We start from the raw sequence: 20342 nt of genomic DNA on the forward strand, positions 1-20342 counted from the left end.
GCTCCACCTGAAATGCTCCAACAGTCACATTGCTCCCTCCACCTGCTCTTGTTCAGGAGCCCGGATGTAGCTGCTGCTGGAGTTCAGGTGGAGTGGACAATTAGAAAGTGGAGCTGATTTGAGCTTCACTACAAGTCAAAGATCCCACATGCTGCTCAGTCTCACTCTGAACCGAACAGAAAACTCCACCTTTCACTCAGACACTCAGGTTTCGTCTTTTTAAGTAGCGGAAGATCAACATTTCTGCTGCTGAAGCTCTTCAAGTCTAAAGGCGGTGTGTTAGAGGGCTTTACTCCACAGCAGCAGAGAGAGACACACACGGTAAGCTGTAGCCGTTAGCAGCGCCGCTAACCGGTCGATAGGGGTCATTACACTCTCTCGCTAACGACCCTAAAGCTGTAAACTGTCCAACAGACTCAACCCCACAGCGAGCTACTGCTCATCCTCCTCCACTTAAGAAGCCGCTGCAGCTCCATCAGCTCCACACAGCAGAGCTAGATGGCGCTGTCCGTTACTCCCCCTACGAGTGGTCGGTCTGGGGGGCAGCATCAGCTGTCCAGATCCACCTGCGGAGAAGAAGACAAGAGGCTGCAGCTGCAGCTGTACCGCCAGTGATGTGACTCACCGGCCGCAGTCGGAGCCCAGGAGGAAGCAGGGTGGGAACAGTGAGAGATCTCCTGAGGATCATCTCAGGAGTGAAGCAGCGAGCGTCTCTGAGCGCTGTCGGTTAACGACTAACGGAAAACCTCTCCTTTGGAACCGCTGGAATTCTGTGGAGCTCACCAACGTTCTATTTCAGCGTCTTTCACCAAGGAGACGAAGTTTGAATCCAAACACACACACATGATTATTATTATTATTTTTATTTATTTATTTATTTATTTATTTATTTAGAGGTGAGAGAGTGAGACTGTGTAAGATAAACGCAGAGGTTTATTTTCGTGTCTCTCTGAAGAAGCATTTATATTTACATCCCGCTCTGAACATAGGGGGCGGAGTCAGCGGCAGCTTTGGGCATGCGCAGTTCATTAGCAGTGTGGACGTGGAGCGGTGTGGGTCTGCTCTGACTGTGAGACTGAGCACTGTGAGTGTTGAGGACAGTGACTGAAGAGCATGTGTTCAGATACTGAGGTACATTTAACATTAGCACTGCTGAGGTACATTTAATATTAGCACTGCTGAGGTAAATTTAACATTAGCACTGCTGAGGTAAATTTAATATTAGCACTGCTGAGGTAAATTTAATATTAGCACTGCTGAGGTTAATTTAACATTAGCACTGCTGAGGTTAATTTAACATTAGCACTGCTGAGGTAAATTTAACATTAGCACTGCTGAGGTACATTTAACATTAGCACTGCTGAGGTAAATTTAACATTAGCACTGCTGAGGTAAATTTAATATTAGCACTGCTGAGGTAAATTTAATATTAGCACTGCTGAGGTTAATTTAACATTAGCACTGCTGAGGTAAATTTAACATTAGCACTGCTGAGGTACATTTAACATTAGCACTGCTGAGTTACATTTAACATTAGCACTGCTGAGGTAAATTTAATATTAGCACTGCTGAGGTTAATTTAATATTAGCACCGCTGAGGTAAATTTAATATTAGCACTGCTGAGGTAAATTTAACATTAGCACTGCTGAGGTTAATTTAATATTAGCACCGCTGAGGTAAATTTAATATTAGCACTGCTGAGGTAAATTTAACATTAGCACTGCTGAGGTAAATTTAATATTAGCACTGCTGAGGTTAATTTAATATTAGCACCGCTGAGGTAAATTTAATATTAGCACTGCTGAGGTAAATTTAACATTAGCACTGCTGAGGTTAATTTAACATTAGCACTGCTGAGGTAAATTTAACATTAGCACTGCTGACGTAAATTTAATATTAGCACTGCTGAGGTAAATTTAATATTAGCACTGCTGAGGTAAATTTAATATTAGCACTGCTGAGGTTAATTTAATATTAGCACTGCTGAGGTAAATTCAACATTAGCACTGGTGAGGTTAATTTAATATTAGCACTGCTGAGGTACATTTAATATTAGCACTGCTGAGGTAAATTTAATATTAGCACTGCTGAGGTAAATTTAATATTAGCACTGCTGAGATGAATTTAATATTAGCACTGCTGAGGTAAATTTAATATTAGCACTGCTGAGGTTAATTTAATATTAGCACTGCTGAGGTAAATTCAACATTAGCACTGCTGAGGTAAATTTAATATTAGCACTGCTGAGGTAAATTTAATATTAGCACTGCTGAGATGAATTTAATATTAGCACTGCTGAGGTAAATTTAATATTAGCACTGCTGAGGTTAATTTAATATTAGCACTGCTGAGGTAAATTCAACATTAGCACTGGTGAGGTTAATTTAATATTAGCACTGCTGAGGTACATTTAATATTAGCACTGCTGAGGTAAATTTAATATTAGCACTGCTGAGGTAAATTTAATATTAGCACTGCTGAGATGAATTTAATATTAGCACTGCTGAGATAAATTTAATATTAGCACTGCTGAGATAAATTTAAGATTAGCGCCGCTGAGGTTAATTTAATATTAGCGCCGCTGAGGTAAATTTAACATTAGCGCTGCTGAGGTAAATTTAATATTAGCACTGCTGAGGTAAATTTAAGATTAGCACTGCTGAGGTTAATTTAAGATTAGCACTGCTGAGGTAAATTTAATATTAGCACTGCTGAGGTAAATTTAATATTAGCACTGCTGAGGTAAATTTAACATTAGCACTGCTGAGGTAAATTTAATATTAGCACTGCTGAGGTAAATTTAAGATTAGCACTGCTGAGGTTAATTTAAGATTAGCACTGCTGAGGTAAATTTAACATTAGCACTGCTGAGGTAAATTTAACATTAGCACTGCTGAGGTAAATAACAACAAGTAACAAGTATCAAGAACACCCATGTCCTCCATATCAGGATCTGTTCAGAGCAAAAGTGACTCTCAGCAGACTGATAGGACTTCATCTTCATGATCGTAATCTTCTGCATCATCTTTGTGATCATCATCAGCAGCTGCATCTTCTCCTCAGTCATCTACATCATGATCATTTCATCATTTAATTTTTTTTTAGGTATTTTCTCAGTCAACATTGGTTGGAGCTGCTGTAGATGACCACTGCTCGTCATCCAGCACCTGATGGAGTTTCTCTTCTCCTAGTAAAGAAATGATCCCGGTAGATAAAGTATGTTCTGTTGGAGGTCTGAGGATGTTGTGTAGCTGAAGAACATGAGGAAGTAAGAGGTGGTTCATGACAGGAGGTGAATAGAGTGAACAGTATTTGGGAAGTTCATGCTGAGATGTTGAGTGGTCTGCACATAAATAATGTCAGTAGTTGTTTATGATCTTTAATATGGATTTAACACCTTACTTATCATTTTAGGGACATTTCTGTTTTAATGAGTGAAGTTGTAATTCTGAACAAACAGAGAAAAAGAAATATGATCAACATTTAGTTCACAGGTCTTCAGTGATCCGTGGTGGGCATGACGAGAGGCGGGGAGAGTCCGGCGTGGGGACTGGTGTGCAGTAGGCCCCAGCTTGTCCATAGCCGAGATGAAGAAACACTTGCTCTCATACTTTGTATGGGGGCACTTGTCATTACTCCCGGGGCTTCATAGATGTCATGTAGACGGCCATTTGGTCTGGAGGAGTGAAGGGATTACTGAAGGCAGCCCACCAAACACTCCTATTGTAGATTGTTTTAGACGTTGATATAGTTTTATTTATTAGTTATTAATAAACATTAATCAGAATTTAACCTTTTTCAGTCTAGAAAGCTAAGATCTTCAGAGTAAGACCAACAATAACATGACTAAACATGATCAAATCTCAGTGAAGCACTTTTGTCACTCTGAGTAATACACATTCATTCATTTGTTTCTTTTATAGTATTTTATATTGTTTTCAGTTAATATTGACTCATTTCTGTGGATCAAAAATACTGATAATTGAGGGGATTATTTTGTACTCCACTGTATTTGTTTAAACATTTTAGAAATTGAAAGTGGTGTAAATTGAGGGCCCTTATAGACTCAGCTGTGTGCTTTTCTAAAGTGTCCAATCAACAGAAATTGCAGTTGACACATCTCAAAAACAACTGAAAACAGTCTGTAGACTTACTACATATTATTATTCATAATAATTAAATTAATTATATTTTAGTTTAAATTATTAAAATATTCTTGTTACTAACAAACACCTGTAAACCTGGCCAATCCCCTTTTAACTGGATTATCTGATCTCTAAACTGTAGCTTGAATAAAAAACAGAATCAAACTGAAAATATTTTGAAGGAAGTTTATTTACAGTAAAAGTAAAGGGGTAGAAATTAAATAAAGCTCCTGAGAGAAAGAAAAGGGAAATTCAGCAGGAGGTATTTCCAAATTCCATAATTTGGTCAGAAGCTAAATGTGCTGCTGTGATTCTCAGAAGTGTTAAATAGGACATTACTCCTGGGGTACATGTTATTATGGACATTTCTAATGTCATGTCAGATGGAGTGATTACTAATCATCTGCTCTTGTACAAAAACATCATGAGCAGCTCCACCACAAGACAAATGATACCAAATAGAGACACCAGAGCAGTGGACACTCTGCAGCTGTGTCTGAATGTCTGCACATTCTGGTCTAGAATCACTTCTTTAGAGCTGCTTAGATTAACTGACAGCTCTGTTACAGTTCTGTTATAAGAGGAGCTCCACATCTAGAAAGATGGAGCTCAGCTCATGTAAAGGCCCAACAAATGAACATAAAGTTAGGAGATGCTAAGCTAATGTTGCTAACAAACACTGGACTCAGACTGTCACCAATCTCCTCTTTTTGTAAACACTAACCCAACAACACCACTCAACCTGTGTTTCACACGGATGTGGTTTAGAACATGGTAGAACTTCCTGTATACTGTTCAGTAACATGCTCCTATTCTCACTGAATGGATGTTGCTGTAATATGGATTACTCTGACCAAATTATGAAATCGTGTAAAGAATAGATGAAAAAGTAGAAAAAGCTCTCTGAGCTTTCTTTGGGGTCTCTTGTTGCCGTATGCTGACCGGTCTTAGAATTCACTCCCGGTCTTCAAGGTGGCTCCAATTGTGTCTGTCTGGTCCAATCCATTCCCAACTCCCAGGAGGTGTCTGGTTCCTGTTCCCTGATACTGATAATAAGTTCGTGTGACCAGAGTTGCTCTCAACCCTACTTCTGAACTTGAAAAAGCTTCATTCCAGGGTCTTAGAGAAGTTCTGTTTTTGTGTCCAGAGTTGATCCAGTTCCTCTACTTCTTTGTGTCGCTGTCCCCATGTCCATTCCTGTGTTCTCCATGATCCCGTTTCCAAGGCCATTCTAATTCCAAAATGTCTCGTTCCGATCCGCATAGTTTTTGGCCCAGCTGCCTTGTGTGGTGTCTCATTTGACAACGGGACACCATACAGAACACCCAGAGAGCTCTATCTTCATGCAGGAGTTGAGGAGCTCATATGAGTCTCACAATCTCACTAAGGTGAAGGGCGGACCTTGAAGAGGCCTGGCAGACACATGGCCAGTCCACATGTAACCGATACGCACATGACCCAAAGCCTGACAGGACCAGCAGAGCGATTCATCATAGCAGAACTCAAGGCGCGGCCCCTGAAGCAAAACATGGATGGGGCAGCCCTTGTCCCCCAATAGGCACCTTGGGGTGAGTTGGGGGGTTCTTTCAAGAATGCTCCCTCTGCTGGCTCTGTCAGGCAATGAACAAAGCTTCAGATCATGTGCATTATGTGTACATGTGGAATAGCCATGTGCCTGCCCAGTCAAAGCTCTACCCCTCACCTGAGGAAGATGGAGCTCTCGGAGTGTTCTGTGTGGTGTCTTGATGCTGTATACTGACTTTTTGTTAATGCCTTTTTAAGACTGGATTAATTTTGAGTTTGATCTTCTTGTTAAGTGTTTCTAGTTCTAGATTTTGCAGCTGGGCCTAGTCGAGTTTCTATTTGACTTTCTCCGGTTTGTTCTAGGCATAGTTATCATATACAGTGAGGTTCATTAGTATTTAAACAGTGACAGCATTTCAACGCCTTCAATTCTAGGGGTTTAACAAACAACGGATGTTAGAAAGCAGCTTTACAAAGATCCGGATCGGAGCCTCTTTTGAGCAAGCCAGTGGCGACAGTGGCAAGGAAAAACTCCCTTAGAGTGAGAGGAAGAAACCTTGAGAGGAACCAAGACTCAAAAGGGGAACCAGTCCTCCTCTGGTCGACACCGGATAGCTCTACAGAAAACTTTAGTTGTCTTCTGTGGAGCGACTTTGTTGTTGGCTGTACTTCCTAAACAGTAATGCAGTATTTTTGTTAAACCTCTTGAATTACAGACAAAAGTCTTCACTTCAGTCACTGTCCAAATACTTCTGCACCTCATTGTATAGACCTACTATATTCCTACTCTCGCGCATCCCGCCTCTCCTCCAGGGTTTTGATAATAAGGAGGAAATTAGTCCGCAGGATAGATCTTCTTGTTGCAGCTGCAACAGCTGAAGGTCTTTTTAAGCACCTTCCACGTCCGCCTGAAAAAGGCTCCCACCTGATTCTTCTTCTTGGGTTTGGAGCCTGTGTGTTAGAGAACAGAATAAGACAAATCAGTAAAATGTACAGAACAATCTAGAACACAGTAGAAAGGTATCTGTGCAGACTACTTTGACATTGTGACTTTCTCTGTTTTCTGCCTGAAGGTGTGACTGTCACTGTTGAATCTGATGAATTCTGGACATTAATATCATTTAAGTCCTGACTCAAGACTAATATGTTAATTATTTAATACACTGATCTTCCACCAGACTGATTTTCTATTATGAAAAACACAGATCACCCAACTCTCAATAAATAGAATGCAAAGATCTGGTCCCTGAGGATCACTTTGAGAACCGCTGTTCCAGAACCCCAACCCACCTCCTGAAGATCTACCAAGCAGGTTCCAACCCAAATCTCACACACCTGATCCAGCTATTCAAAGACTTCTGACACTCATTAGCTGCATCAGTTGTGGTGGAATGGGGCAGTTTCTGAGCGTTGTTTCCTTCCAGCTTTGATCAGCAGTGTTTTCTGTTGTGTTTTATTCATCTGTGGTGTGTTTACAGTGTTTACAGTTCATAAGTTAGCTTACCTGTTGCTTCAGCAGGATGCTCATCTATGAAAGCTGGCTCTGTGATCTCTACAGCATTACTGCTGGATGACTTTAGGCTCTTAGCTTTCACACTAACAGTGTCCTCCAGTACATTCAGTACTGCCTCGGGCTGGGAAAAGGGGGCCACCTGAAGCTGTGAAGAGCCTACTCTTTCACAAGGCACGAGAGTAGTGGTGAAGACATCCAGTTCTTTAGGAATCTGGATCTCAGACTGACTTTTATCCTCCTCATGCTGGTGGAGCACATTAGCAGGAGAGTCAGTCACACTCTCTTTAACTTGTTCCTCTCTGGCACAGGGAGCATCACTCAGAATCTGTGTCAAAGTGCCCCTGTGCCCCTCATCAGACTCTACCGTGCCCCTCAAACTGCTGCTTGAGGAAGATTTGGGGGTACACTGGGAGGAGCTGGATGAGTCTTCGGAACTAGAACTTTCTAGGGTGGGAAACTTAGGAATTTGTCTCAGCATGTTCTCCAGCATGTCGAGTCGATTTAATGCAACAGAAATTTGGTCCTCGACATTGGTCAGAACTTCGCTGAGGGTCTCTAAACTCGTCTGTTTCACAGAGAACGGGCTTGGGGACGGGAGGGGACTTTGGGACACTGTTGGTTGAATTGCTGAATCAGTAATGACCTCAGAGAGCTCTTCCAAGGCTTTCGTGGTCTTCTGATTCTGCAGCACTGAGCCTAAGTCTTCCAACTTCTTTCCAGAAACACCTTTAACAGGCCTCTTGACGGAAGTACAAGGCTTTTTCCCCTTCTTCTGAAGACTCTTGTAGTCTGTGTACTGTCGAAACTCCTTTCGAGAGCACAGCACCTGAAATGAAGGCTTAGATTAGAAGCTTGTCTGAGTATGAACTGATTTGAGGGTTTCAACTATGTACTTATTCTAATTGCAGTATTACCTGCTACCTTTACTTCAGTTCAACACATTGCACTCAATAGTCAACATTCTCAATATTCTTTTACCTCAATATTCTTAATTTATAAATGACTAAATTCAGTACACAAGCACTGCAAGGAGCCTGTTTTAGCCATTTGATTCTTAGCAGGAAGCTCAGAAAAGCTAAAGCTTAAGCGAAGGCTTTCTGTGAGCTGTTCAGGCTTTGAAGTGTTGTGTCCTTCATATCTGAGATAATCTACGCACCTTGTCGTCTTCAGTAATTAAACCCTTTTTAATCAGGTGGGTTTTCTTCTCTGGCCTGCTGAAGAACTTCTTCAGGTGGGGATCATGGAGGCTGCTGTAGGTGCCATGGGTCACGTTCATGTAGGGGTCGGACAGGTCGAACTCTGGTGTTTGCTGAACGAGCTGTGGGAACAGTTCATACAGTACATTTAATACACAGTACTTACAGCGTTACTCAGTAGCAAACAATCCAGTCCAGATGGAAGTGTAATCATCACAGTTCAGAATGAAACCTATTAACTGGAGACACTTACCCTCTTTCCCAGTTTCCCCCTGAAGTACTTCTCAGAAGCTCCAGGAGGAACGCAGCCCTGTGATTTCGGCAAGGAGTGGCCACTGTCAACCTTGCCCTTCTGTGACATCTGGAAAGTGGAGAAAACACAGAGTTAGTGAACATCATCCAGCTGTTGGAGAAAGTTATTCTGCTGGCATGTTGTGCTCACTTATTCACCCTGCCTAAACATCTCTCTAATGTTCCTCTACTGGTATTATATTTACAAAGCAAAGTCAATCTACCACCATTACAACAATTCCTGCAGGATTCCTCTGATTTATCAAAGTGTAGAGCAGAGCTCAGCATCACAGCTACAGTAGGACTCTGTTTAACACCGTTCCACCTGTCTGTTCTACTGAACTCAGTCTAATGCTTTTCTCATCTGCTGAGCTCTTCACTCTTAACATTTCCCTCACATTATGTTCACACAGTTTAACCCTGTCTGTATTAAATGTACTTAATTATCAATGTGGTTATAAATGATATAGAACCTGAATATGATAAATGTTAATTACTGATTCAGATGTGTTTGTGGTATTTACTGTATATTATTATTAAATTAATGATGATCTTAATGACACATGTTGAACAGTAGTGTTGTGTTTCAGAGCTCTGAGCTCCACTTACATCTTTCTTCTTCCTCTTCTTCTCCATTTCCAGTCTAACTGAAGGGGACGTCTGTCTCTCACGCTCTCCACGCTGGAATGAGCGGCTCTGACCGGCGCGCCACAAAAAATTCTAAAACGATAGTGACGTCACAATCGATATGCGGCAAGTCCCGCCCCTTGGTTACCGTTGCTAACCGGGTCGAGCTGATGTGGAGAGCCGCTCAGATTATTAAGAGTGAATGAAGGAAATGTACAGGTGGTCTTCCTGTAGAGAAACTAGAGCTTCCTGTGTGTATTAATATACAGTTCACTGTTCACTTATTAATAAACACAATCACTTTACACATCAACTCACTCCAGCTACTGTCTACTGTCATCACACCTGCTTCTACACTCATCTAGCTTTATATATAGTGGACCGGCCGGACCGGGTAGAGGACCAGAACCACAGAGACAGGGCCAGGTTAAAGAAAACAACAATGTAGGAAACTTTATTAATGAAAACAAACAGCCTTTAATACAGAACACTAGAGAATGCCCTAGTGAATAAAATTACTTTGTTATATTCATTGGCTTCCTGTTGGGCCTTTACATGAGCTGAGCTCCATCTTTCTAGATGTGGAGCTCCTCCTATAACAGAACTGTAACAGAGCTGTCAGTTAATCTAAGCAGCTCTAAAGAAGTGATTCTAGACCAGAATGTGCAGACATTCAGACACAGCTGCAGAGTGTCCACTGCTCTGGTGTCTCTATTTGGTCTCATTTGTCTTGTGGTGGAGCTGCTCATGATGTTTTTGTAGAAGAGCAGATGATTAGTAATCACTCCATCTGACATGACATTAGAAATGTCCATATTAACATGTACCCCTGGAGTAATGTCCTATTTAACACATTAAGCAGCTTCTGACCAAATTATAGAATTGTCTACACCTGCTGCTATATTTCCCTTTTCTCTTTTTTACTGCCTTATTTAATTTCTACCCCTTTACTTTTACTGTAAATAAAAAAATTCTCCCAAATATTTTCATTCAGGTTGTAAGAACACTGCTGCACATTGACACTGAAGGCATTTAGCAGTTGCTCTCATCTAGAATTACAAATGTTTTTCACTGGTTACTTAAATAGCCTTAGCTAATTTGTAGTGGCTAGGATCCAACAGATACCTCTAAGCGTAGATACTACTTAATTCAAAAGTCAGTATAAAGACCACAATTCTCTACATACACTACTCTAGGAAGAGGTGGGTCTTCGGCATTTGAAATCAGCAAGCGACTCTGCTCTGTTTGGACACCCAGGGGAAGTTCATACCACCACTTCGGTGCCACTCCAGAACAGTCTGGATGCTTATCATTTGTGCCGTACTTGAAGCTGAAAGGGTTAAAGTACGGAGGAGCTGGTCCATTCTTGGCTTTGCAGGCCAGCATCAGGGTTTTGAATCTGATGTGAGCAGCTACAAGTCGCCAGTAAAGAGAACCCAGAAGAGTTACATGGTTGAACATAGGAACACCAGCCAGAAGGAAAGTAGCCTTGAAATAACGAGAGACTGAACAACCACCTGTGTGGCCTCTCTAGAGAGGAAAGGCCGAATTCTCTGGATGTTGTAAAGTAACTCAATGTTTAAAAAAAAAATCTGACCTAGAATATATAAGGCTAAAACCTTTTTAATTCAATTTTTTGGATTAGCACAGATTTGACTTTAAACAGAATAAATGACTTGTGTAGCTCCTCAGTACAGCAAATATAAATAAAGAAAGATAAAGAAGATTTCTCTTTAATAATGCCTCCTGTATCATTAAGTGAAGTACAAGTTTTAGAAGTTCTCTTATATATAAGCTAAAGAAAAGAAAACAATGGTTAATATTACAGCTGAAGCCAGTAGGAAAACTGGCTAAACCATCACACTATAAATCCAAATCTTAATAGCTGGAAGGTAAAAGGATTAAACTAGATGGAAACACTTCTTTAGGTGTCTGGAATGATCTACACATGTGGACAAAATTGTTAGTACCCCTCAGTTAATGAAGAAAAACCCACAAACCTAAACCTAAATAACTTAATCTGACAAAAGTAATAATAACCAATGGAAGTCATACATTGCTCTTTAACCATGCTTCAACAGAATTATTTAAAATAATAAACTCCTGGACAGGACAGAAATGATGGTACTCTTAACTTAATATTTTGTTGCACAACCTTTTGAGGCAATCACTGCAATCAAACAATTCCTGTAACTCAGACACTTCTGCACCTCTCAGTAGGTATTTTGGCCCACTCCTCATGAGCAAACTGCTCCAGTTGTCTCAGGTTTGAAGGGTGCCTTTTCCAGACACCATGTTTCAGCTCTATCCAAAGATGCTCAATATGTGATGTAGGTCAGGGCTCTTAGAAGGCTACTTCAGAATAGCCCAATGTTTTCCTCTTCCTCTTGGGATGTCATTGTACCCTGCACAGATTTAAGACACTCAGCAAAGATGCAGCAAAGCAGCACCACAACATAACAGAGCCTCTTTCATGTTTCACAGTAGGGACAGTGTTCTTTTCTTAATATGCTTAATTTTTCCATCTGTAAATATGGAGCTGATGTGCCCTGGCAAAAAGTCCCATTTTTGTCTCATCTGTGCATAGGACATTCTCCCAGAAGCTTTGGGACTTGTCAACATGTAGTTTGGCAAATTCCAGTCAGCTTTTTTATGATTTGTTTTCAACAATGGTATCCTCCTCGGTCATCTCCCATGAAGTCCACTTTGGCTCAAACAATGATGGATGGTGTGATCTGACGCTGATGTTTCTTGAGCTTGAAGTTTACCTTTAATCTCTTTAGTTTTTCTGGGCTCTTTTGTTACCATTTGTATTATCCGTCTCTTTGATTTCTGAATAATAATATGTGCTGTAGTCACAGGAACATCTAGCTGCTTGGAGATGGTCTTATAACCTTTAACATGCTTGTCTATAATTTTCTTTCTAATCTCCTGAGACAACTCTTTCCTTCACTTCCTCTGGTCCATGTTGAGTGTGGTACACACCATGTCACCAAACAGCACAGTGACTACCTGTAGCCCTATATATAGGCCCACTGACTGATTACAAGATTGTAGACACCTGTGATGCTAATTAGTGAACACACCTTGATTTAACATGTTGCTTTGGTCACATTTGTCCTGGCCTGTTTCATGAGTTTACTTTTTAAAATAATTCTGTTGAAGCATGGTTCAAAATCAATGTTGGATTTTCATTTGTTTATTTTCATAGAATTATTATTTATTATTACTTTTGTCAGATTCAAGTTATTTCTGTTACCATTGTGGGTTTTTCTTTTATTAACCGAGGGTACCAACAATTTGTCCATTTTGTGTGTATTTATAAGGAACTCAAGAATATATATGTATATACTTGGTGGGCTTCTTATGAACTGTAAATGTATGATTAATAAAGAGGCAGATATCCAATAGCTGTGAAACTTAAACCTGGTATTTCCCCTTTTCGAGAGCACTAATATTTAAAGGAATAGCTATTTTTAGCAGTCCAGACTGTATTTAGTATTGCTTTAATACATTTCTGCAGAACTACACATTTATGTTGAATTACTCTTTGGTTCAGTAGAAACTGCAAAGCATTTACAGTTAGTGGCTCACTCATAACCTAAACCTTGGAGTTTGAGTTTGAGTTTGTTGCACTGTGATGTCACCAGGGTACTGGTCCTCAAGTGCATCATCCATAGCCTGAAGGATGCAATTGACTGCACTAAGGAGCAGGATGTCAGTGTTGCAATCCACTGACAGCTGGGAAACGTAGTTCTTCACTGGCAACACATAGGACAGTGGCAATCCCACCATCTCTGCTGCTTTCTGCATCTGTAGGGACGTTAAAAGACATTTTTAAACCACTATACATATTGTATTGTTAAGTCATACATATCAGCACTAACCAGGGACAGAGAAAACCTGAGTTAGATTTACAAACTGCAGATGTAAAAAACTTGTCATATCAACTACCCTACCGGTCAAATTTTTTTGAAAACTCCCAATTTTAATTATAATAGAAAAAAATGAGTACCGTCTCCTGCAAAGCTTGGCTAGAGTAGACATACTTCACATCCTTCTTTACTGCACAACACACCTGGTCCACATGTGTCAGCACAATCAATTGAGGGATACCTGTGGCAGAATTTAAAATCAAAACCCATCAGGTGTTTCTAAACCTATGTAAAAACTAGGAGTGATATTTACTGCATGTTCATGGGCTTTTGTTGGGCTATCGTGTTTCATGCTGGACGTACTGCAATAGTCTACAAGCTTGTAAATTTAAAATGCAATTCTCACACAGGTATACAGTATATTACAGTATAAAGTATATTGTTATTCATGTTTACAGTAATACCTCAATAGTGTTGTTGCATGTACTAAAATTCTAAATATAAAAAATAAAGTTTTAATTTTGTTATCATTTTGTTAGTGTCAGAAATTCTCATTTCAAACTGAGAATGCAAGTCACATAACTCATTTTACTGACTGAAGAACAAACTGTAAGTGCTTATCGATTCTAACTGTGATCTGAACGCTTGCTCAAGGGGTAAAAACACAGTGCATCCAACAACAATAAAAGCTTCATACATCTTTTACACAGCCAAAAAAATACATCAGCACACAAAGAGTGCCGATTCCACATACCAATCTGTTTCACTATGTGCACGTCCATAACTCCTCTGGCAGCAGGATAAAATCAATAAACAAAAATTTAACCCCTTGAATTTCTCCTCTACTGAATTTTTTTTCATCAGGGTCTACAAATATACGTTAAAAATACTCAGTAAACTCTCACCCATGTCTGACAGAGTGGTGTGGAGCTTCCTGAGGATGTTCCGCTGACTGACTGAGTAGGATGCCACTTTAGAGGCGTCAAGCACAAAGAGGACGCCGTGAACCTGGTCTTTCAGAGTGGAAGATGAGGTGAACTTATCATTTAACTTATCATCACTCTGGAACTGCAGGAGCACAACAGAAGACAGCAGGACATATCATAAGCTTATTCCATAAACAACAGTTTAATCACAGCTCAAATCCCTAACTCATTACAACTTAAATCATTTTATTAAGTAGTTAGACTAAATATGAAAGCAATGCAAACTACAGGACTGAGGAGGGATCCCTGGCTTTGGTGTTAAAAGACTAACATGTGTCTGGACCTTGAAGGAAGAGGGTAGGGGCCAACACTGCAAATCAAATTCACAACACCCCAGTGAACATGACCTAATTTTATTTTACTCCCAAAATGTTGTTTAACCTGATTTTATATGCTAGAAGTCTCATAAGAATTTAAACTTAAGTGTAACTGTGTCAGGTCCATGTTGCCGCGCCCGCCCGAGCCGTGGTCCACAGGCTTCAAGCTCAGGCTTAAGTTGATGTTCTGTTCATGTCACAGACTTTCAGTTCAAGTTCGCCGTTTATAACAGACTTTTATGTTGACAGTCATGTTCACGTCTTGCGTCATGTTTCTGTTTAGTTGTGTTCACATGTATTCGATTCATGTTCATTGCTTCTGTTAATTTGGTTCACCTGAGGCTGGGGTATTTAGGGAGCTAACGCTGACATTCTCGTTGCCGAGAATTTGCCGTTCTGAGCCAACCTAGAGTGTTGGTGTCTGTCCAAGGAATCTAGTGTCTTGTCAGTGTTTCACGAGGACATCTACGAGAGTCCATAATGTTTCCAAGAGTCCTGCTGGGCTATCCATGTTCATGAGAGTACTACTGCTCTGGTTTGTGTTGAGTCAACTCGAGGGTAAGGCGATTGATCCTGACGAGCACTGTTTACGTTTCTCCCTAGCCTTTTTACTGGCATGGCCAGTGTCCTTAGTTCCTGTTTATATCTCCCTGTTTTGGTTAGCCTGTTCACGCCTAGCTCCCTGGCTATCCTCCAGCCTCAGGTGGCTTTCTGGCTTTGCCACGTTTACTTTGTCACGTTTGTATTTTGGTTAATCATTATTCCCTGTGTTATTGCAGCGTTTTCTTGTTTTACCCCTGTTCTGTTGCTTATTAAAGCAGTCTTGCATCGGACCTGACACCCAAAATGTGGTGGTGCACCATCTTGCTGGAAAAACTCAGGGAACGTGCCAGCTTCAGTGCATAAAGAGGGAAACACATCATCATGTAGCAATTTTAAATATCCAGTGGCCTTGAGGTTTCCATTGATGAAGAATGGCCCCACTATCTGAAGGCAATTGCCTATGCTGTGAAGATACGAAATGTGCAGCACCTGAAACTACGGATACTGGAAGCCTGTGCTAACATTTGTTCTGTGGTGTTGCTATCAGTGTGTAAAGAGTGAGAGAAGAGGGTTGCATTGACAATCCAACACAATGGGCAGCACTTTGAACACATTTTATAAGTGGTCAGAAACTTGTAAATAACTCATGAAAGAATAAAGTTATGTTAAAACCACACCATTGTTTTTCTTATGAAATTCTCAATAAGTTTGATGTGTCACACATGTGTCACGTGTTGCTGTTCATCTGAAAGACAGTACCTGATATCCTTCTGGAGTGTGGCCCTTGATGACTGCCAATATATCAGACAGAGATAGGCCAGTAAAGTCTTCATCTTCAATGGCCATAACATCACACAGGGTCAGAGCAGTAAGAGGACCCCCTTTCTCTTCCCGAATTTCATATGACTTCAGCTAGATAAGAGATAAGATATGTAAAGGAGAGAGAAAGCAAGTCAATCTTTTCAGTTCAATCATTCAATGTCAGTTTAAAGAAACTAAAAGGGGAATCTTTGCAAAATTATGTATGTATTATGTATTAAATGTATAATTACATGGATTAAGATGGAAACAAATGAATAAAGGAGTAATGGTGAGGCATTCAACCCATAGAATAATCTACCAGTGGAACAAATGTTCATCCTACCCCCTTCACTTATGCCTATGGTGACCTTTAACTATACACTGTGTGCACAATTATTATGCAAGTGAGTATTTTGACCATATAATAATTCTAAGTCATATTTTCTAACTCCATGCTGGATAAACTTGAATGCTTAGTGGATTTAGGCATAGCAGGTGATGTGTGTCTGTGTAATGAGGGTGGGTGTGGCCTAAGGATGTCAACACCCTATATTAAGGTGTGCACAATTATAAGGCAGTTTTTTTCTTTATGCAAAATGGGCAAAAAGAGATTTAACTGACTCTGAAAAGCCAAAAATAAACAAAAGTCACTCTGAGGGATGCAGCACTACTAAAATTGCTAAAATATTGGGGCGTGGTCACAGAACCATCAAACGTTTTGTTGCAAATAGTCGCAAGAAATGTGTTGAGAAAAAAAGACACAAATTAATTGCCAAAGATTTGAGAAGAATCAAGCATGAGATTTCCAGGAACCCATTATCTTCCAGTTCTGTCATATTCCAGAACTGCAACCTACCTGGAGTACCAAGAACCCGACCACCACTGAACAAGACACATAACCTGAAGAATCTAGACTGGTCCTGGTTTCTTTAAGCAGTGGTACAGGAAGACGTCTGCATCTTTCAAAAAGACATTGATTTTTAAGCAGGGCGATGCTGTGCATATATAGATATTCTCCTAAGAAAGCCAAAACCTTACTTTTACTTTCTTAAACATTCATGTTTGAGGTTTATTAACATTTTGGATGAACCAATAGCACTGTAGTTGGTGATTAATAAAAACTATCCTTAAAAAATTGTGCACACATGGTATATGCTGAGCGTTATAAAGATAAATGACCCCCCCCCCCCCCCCCCCCGCCTTTTTTTCTGCTATACCACTACTTTAGCATTACACATGAGATGACTCAAAAGGCAAGGTGGGAAGTTTTCACTTCAGACCAAAGTATGAATGACATGGAGGTACTGCACTCAGAAACATGTTCTTTCAAAACTTAAAAAACAGAGCACTGCCATGTAGGAAACATATCCACTTTGGAGTAGCATCTGCCAGTCTATGCTAGAGTATGATTTTTTTATGGATACCTTCTTGGTAAAACTTCCTGTTGTCGTGCTGACATTAGGCAGGTGAATGACGCGTCTGAGCATGGTGGATTTGATGGAGTTGATCAGGCTGGATTTCCCAGAACCAACTGGGCCCAGGAGCAGGGCCCTGGCCTGTGACACTGTCTTCACCACCAGTTTATAAGACACAAATTTCTCTCTCAGGCTCCTCCTGGTTCTGAACAACAAAAAGAAGATTTAAGCAATAATGTGGGATTATGAATAAAATAAGTTTTTGTGTGTGAAATTTCACATTTATTTACTATCTGTAAGCAAATATCTTATTGGAAACAAATTATTAATAAATCAGAATTATGCTGAGCTTTATCTGTCTGAAGGACACATTATTATTTCTGAAACATGGCGTTCTGGATGTTACTTTCATTTTGACATAATTATTGATGCTGAGCTACACCTCAGCACATTTGCAATTTTCAATAATTATATAAAGAAACAAACAAAAAAATAAATAACATGTTAATTTGTGCAGCAAATCTATTAATTATCTTAAATGACAGTTCTGGCATTGTCATTTTTTACCCATACTTTTGGACAATAGGTTATAACAGTCATGTTTACTTTATTTTCATTTTTTTATTTTTTATTTTTAAGATGTGGCAGAATGAGAGACTCTGAGCTGGAAAGTGATCTACAATCATGCATAAGTGAGGCTGCAAAAAATAATTTATTTATTTGTGTCAACAAACTTTATTCCAAGTCATTTTGGAGCATTTTAATTGGTCCATTTAACATGAAATTCCATCAGGAAATCGTGACACAATAAAAAGAAAAACTGCCCGATTCACAAAAAGTAAAAATCAGATACAAGGACAGCGGCGATATAATAGTTGCTACAAAACCACATATCTCCAAAACAGAACTTTTATAAGTTAGTGTAATATTTGGATACATTGCTTTATTCATCATTATGAGATTTTCTGACAGTTCTGACACAGGTGTATAGGACAGCTACAATATTTATACACATAAGTGTGTGTATGTTCCTGTTCTTCCCTTTTGCACAAAAGTATTTTGAAAATATTCATGTGGACTGAACCAAGTAGATGTGTGATATGTAACTCCCTTAAAATATTGGATGTGTTTGTAATCACTCAACTTACTCATTATACCAGTCCATCTCTCTCCAAGGGTTGGGCAGAACATCTCCCACATCTAAACGAAAAGCATCATCCATCTGAGTTTGACAGTAACCACTGAAGCCTTCAGAAGATAAGCTCTACTGTTAGTCCTGTAGACTGACCTTGGACTCGGTGGAGCTCCACGTCCACACAGCGCACGCTCTGTTCCTCAGCCCATCCGCAGCTGTAGGTCAGGTCTTTGCAGAAGTTCACATACAACTTACTGTCATTCGAGTATATGTGCAGAGCCTTCCCAAAGGAGACAGCCACTGGACTTGGCGGGCTTGCTGGTTGTGTCTGAACTGCAGAAACACCAAAATGAAAACCTCCTCCTCGGGCTGACGGAAGGGAATATGAGGGTGCGCCAAAAACAGAGCCAACAGCGGCCAAAGCGCTTTGGCCTGAATCGGGGAAATGGACTTGGACCGCGCTGGCAGAACTGAGCACACGAAAACGCTTGGCGTTCCTCTCTACTTCAAACAGAAAAGCCTCTGCATCAGCAAACTCCTTCCCAGCCTTCAGAGATTTACTCGTGAACCCCCCTCTGACGACCCCCGACTGCAGAAACACGGCGAGGACAAACTTCCCGGACTCGTCGAACTTGGAGAGCAGTGTGCTGATGTCGGCTCCGTGATGGCTGCACTTGTAGAGGAGGTGAAAGCGAACAGGCTGGTCGAATAACCCCTGCATCCTCAGCTCCTTCTCATCACCCAGAGAAGATACGATGGATGCCATTTGATCAGAGTTAGCCGGTGGAGTTCAGCTGGGTAAGCAAGTCGCGCGTTTTACTTTCAAGCCTAAACTGTACTTTGGTAAACGCGCTATGGCGAGAGAAGGAGATACTGAAAGCACACAGCGAAGACGAGCGAGAAACGAAACCTACCCAGCGGACACGCCCACGCCTGCCATGAGCATGCGCCCATTAATCGGCCAAAAACGTGTGGAAGCAGGGCGGATCAATTCGACAACACACTGATGTAGTCTATCACCTCTGTAAACCACTAGCCTGGACCACCTCTAATCAAATAATCATTTTAATGATGGAGCATTTTATTTTTAAGTGATTTAGGCTGTCCAAATGTACATTTACATTTCTGACATTCTTAAAGAAGTGCCAACTCAGAACATATATAGTGTGACAAACAACTCAATCTCAGTCCACATTTGCAATTTTTCCTCTCTAAAATACCTTCAAGATGATTTTGAGGACTGATAAAGTCTCACACAGACTCTTTAAACCTGCTTCAGACCATCAATGGCATCCCTCTGAAGAAGTAAAGATGAAAAAATGTGCCCTACATCTACATTTACATTTATGGCATTGAGCAGACGCTCTTATCCAGAGCGACTTACAAAGTGCTTTGCTGTTTACCCAAGAAAAGCCTTAGCTAGTTAGAATAGACTAATAGTTCAAAGGATACCTCTAAGCTTAGACATTACTAAGCACAAGACAATAAGGTGACCATAGTATTATTCATCCAAGTATTCTCTGAATATGTGGGTCTTCAGTCTGGGTTTGAAGACAGCGAGCAACTCGGCCGTTCGGACACCCAGGGGCAGCTCGTTCCACCACTTCGGTGCAGGACAGAAAAGAGCCTGGACGCTTGTCTTCCGTGGATTTTGAGGGATGGCGGGTCGAGCCGAGTCGTACTTGAAGCTCGAAGGGCTCTTGGTGCGGATCGGCTTTTGACCATTGCCATCAAGTATGGAGGGGCTGGTCCGTCCTTGGCTTTGTAGGCCAGTGTCAGGGTTTTGAATCTGATGCGGGAAGCAGCTACAGGAAGCCAGTGAAGAGAACGCAGCAGTGAAGTGACATGGCTGAATTTAGGGACATTGAAGACGACCCGTGCCGCTGCATTCTGGAGGAGTTGCAGGGGTCTGATGGTGTGCAGAGGGAGAGCAGCCAGAAGAGAGTTGCAGTAGTCAAGTCTGGAAGTGACAA

At 40.7% G+C, this 20342-nt stretch overlaps 2 protein-coding genes across 3 annotated transcripts; both read right to left on the reverse strand.

Annotated features, from left to right (window-relative positions):
• Positions 1–6505: 6505 nt before the first annotated feature.
• Positions 6506–8900, reverse strand: LOC140569412 (uncharacterized). The gene is made up of 5 exons (XM_072692580.1): positions 8895–8900; positions 8633–8740; positions 8340–8501; positions 7175–8009; positions 6506–6621 (listed from the first exon to the last, which is right to left on the reverse strand). The coding sequence occupies exons 1-5, from the start codon at positions 8898–8900 to the stop codon at positions 6506–6508; spliced, it is 1227 nt and encodes a 408-aa protein (XP_072548681.1).
• An 824-nt stretch (positions 8901–9724) lies between these two features.
• On the reverse strand, positions 9725–19251 carry LOC140554687 (interferon-induced protein 44-like). 2 transcript variants are annotated; one of them, XM_072677954.1, is made up of 7 exons: positions 18523–19251; positions 18383–18434; positions 17244–17439; positions 15778–15930; positions 14078–14240; positions 13313–13413; positions 9725–13110 (listed from the first exon to the last, which is right to left on the reverse strand). In XM_072677954.1, exons 1-7 carry the CDS (start codon positions 19133–19135, stop codon positions 12892–12894), a joined length of 1497 nt encoding a protein of 498 aa, XP_072534055.1. In that variant the 5' UTR covers positions 19136–19251; the 3' UTR covers positions 9725–12891. The 2 variants fall into 2 exon arrangements, with proteins under 2 accessions (XP_072534055.1, XP_072534063.1); XM_072677962.1 differs by lacking the exon at positions 13313–13413 and having other exon boundaries at positions 12928–13110.
• Between the last annotated feature and the right edge of the window lie 1091 nt (positions 19252–20342).

Source organism: Salminus brasiliensis, chromosome 1 (genome assembly GCF_030463535.1).
Source record: "Salminus brasiliensis chromosome 1, fSalBra1.hap2, whole genome shotgun sequence".
NCBI lineage: Eukaryota > Metazoa > Chordata > Actinopteri > Characiformes > Bryconidae > Salminus > Salminus brasiliensis.

What these genes read in the sequence shown, in the direction of transcription:
- LOC140569412 (XM_072692580.1), bottom strand. An exon ending in TAATTACTGAAGACGACAAG is followed by an intron (nt 8,010 to 8,339) that starts GTGCGTAGATTA and finishes CCTTCATTTCAG; the next exon opens with GTGCTGTGCTCTCGAAAGGA. An exon ending in GCATCCTGCTGAAGCAACAG is followed by an intron (nt 6,622 to 7,174) that starts GTAAGCTAACTT and finishes TCTAACACACAG; the next exon opens with GCTCCAAACCCAAGAAGAAG.
- LOC140554687 (XM_072677954.1), bottom strand. Translation starts at nt 19,135, where the DNA reads ATGGCATCCATCGTATCTTCTCTGGGTGATGAGAAGGAGCTGAGGATG. An exon ending in CACCACTCTGTCAGACATGG is followed by an intron (nt 13,414 to 14,077) that starts GTGAGAGTTTAC and finishes ATTCTGCCACAG; the next exon opens with GTATCCCTCAATTGATTGTG. An exon ending in GCCAAGCTTTGCAGGAGACG is followed by an intron (nt 13,111 to 13,312) that starts GTACTCATTTTT and finishes ACGTCCCTACAG; the next exon opens with ATGCAGAAAGCAGCAGAGAT.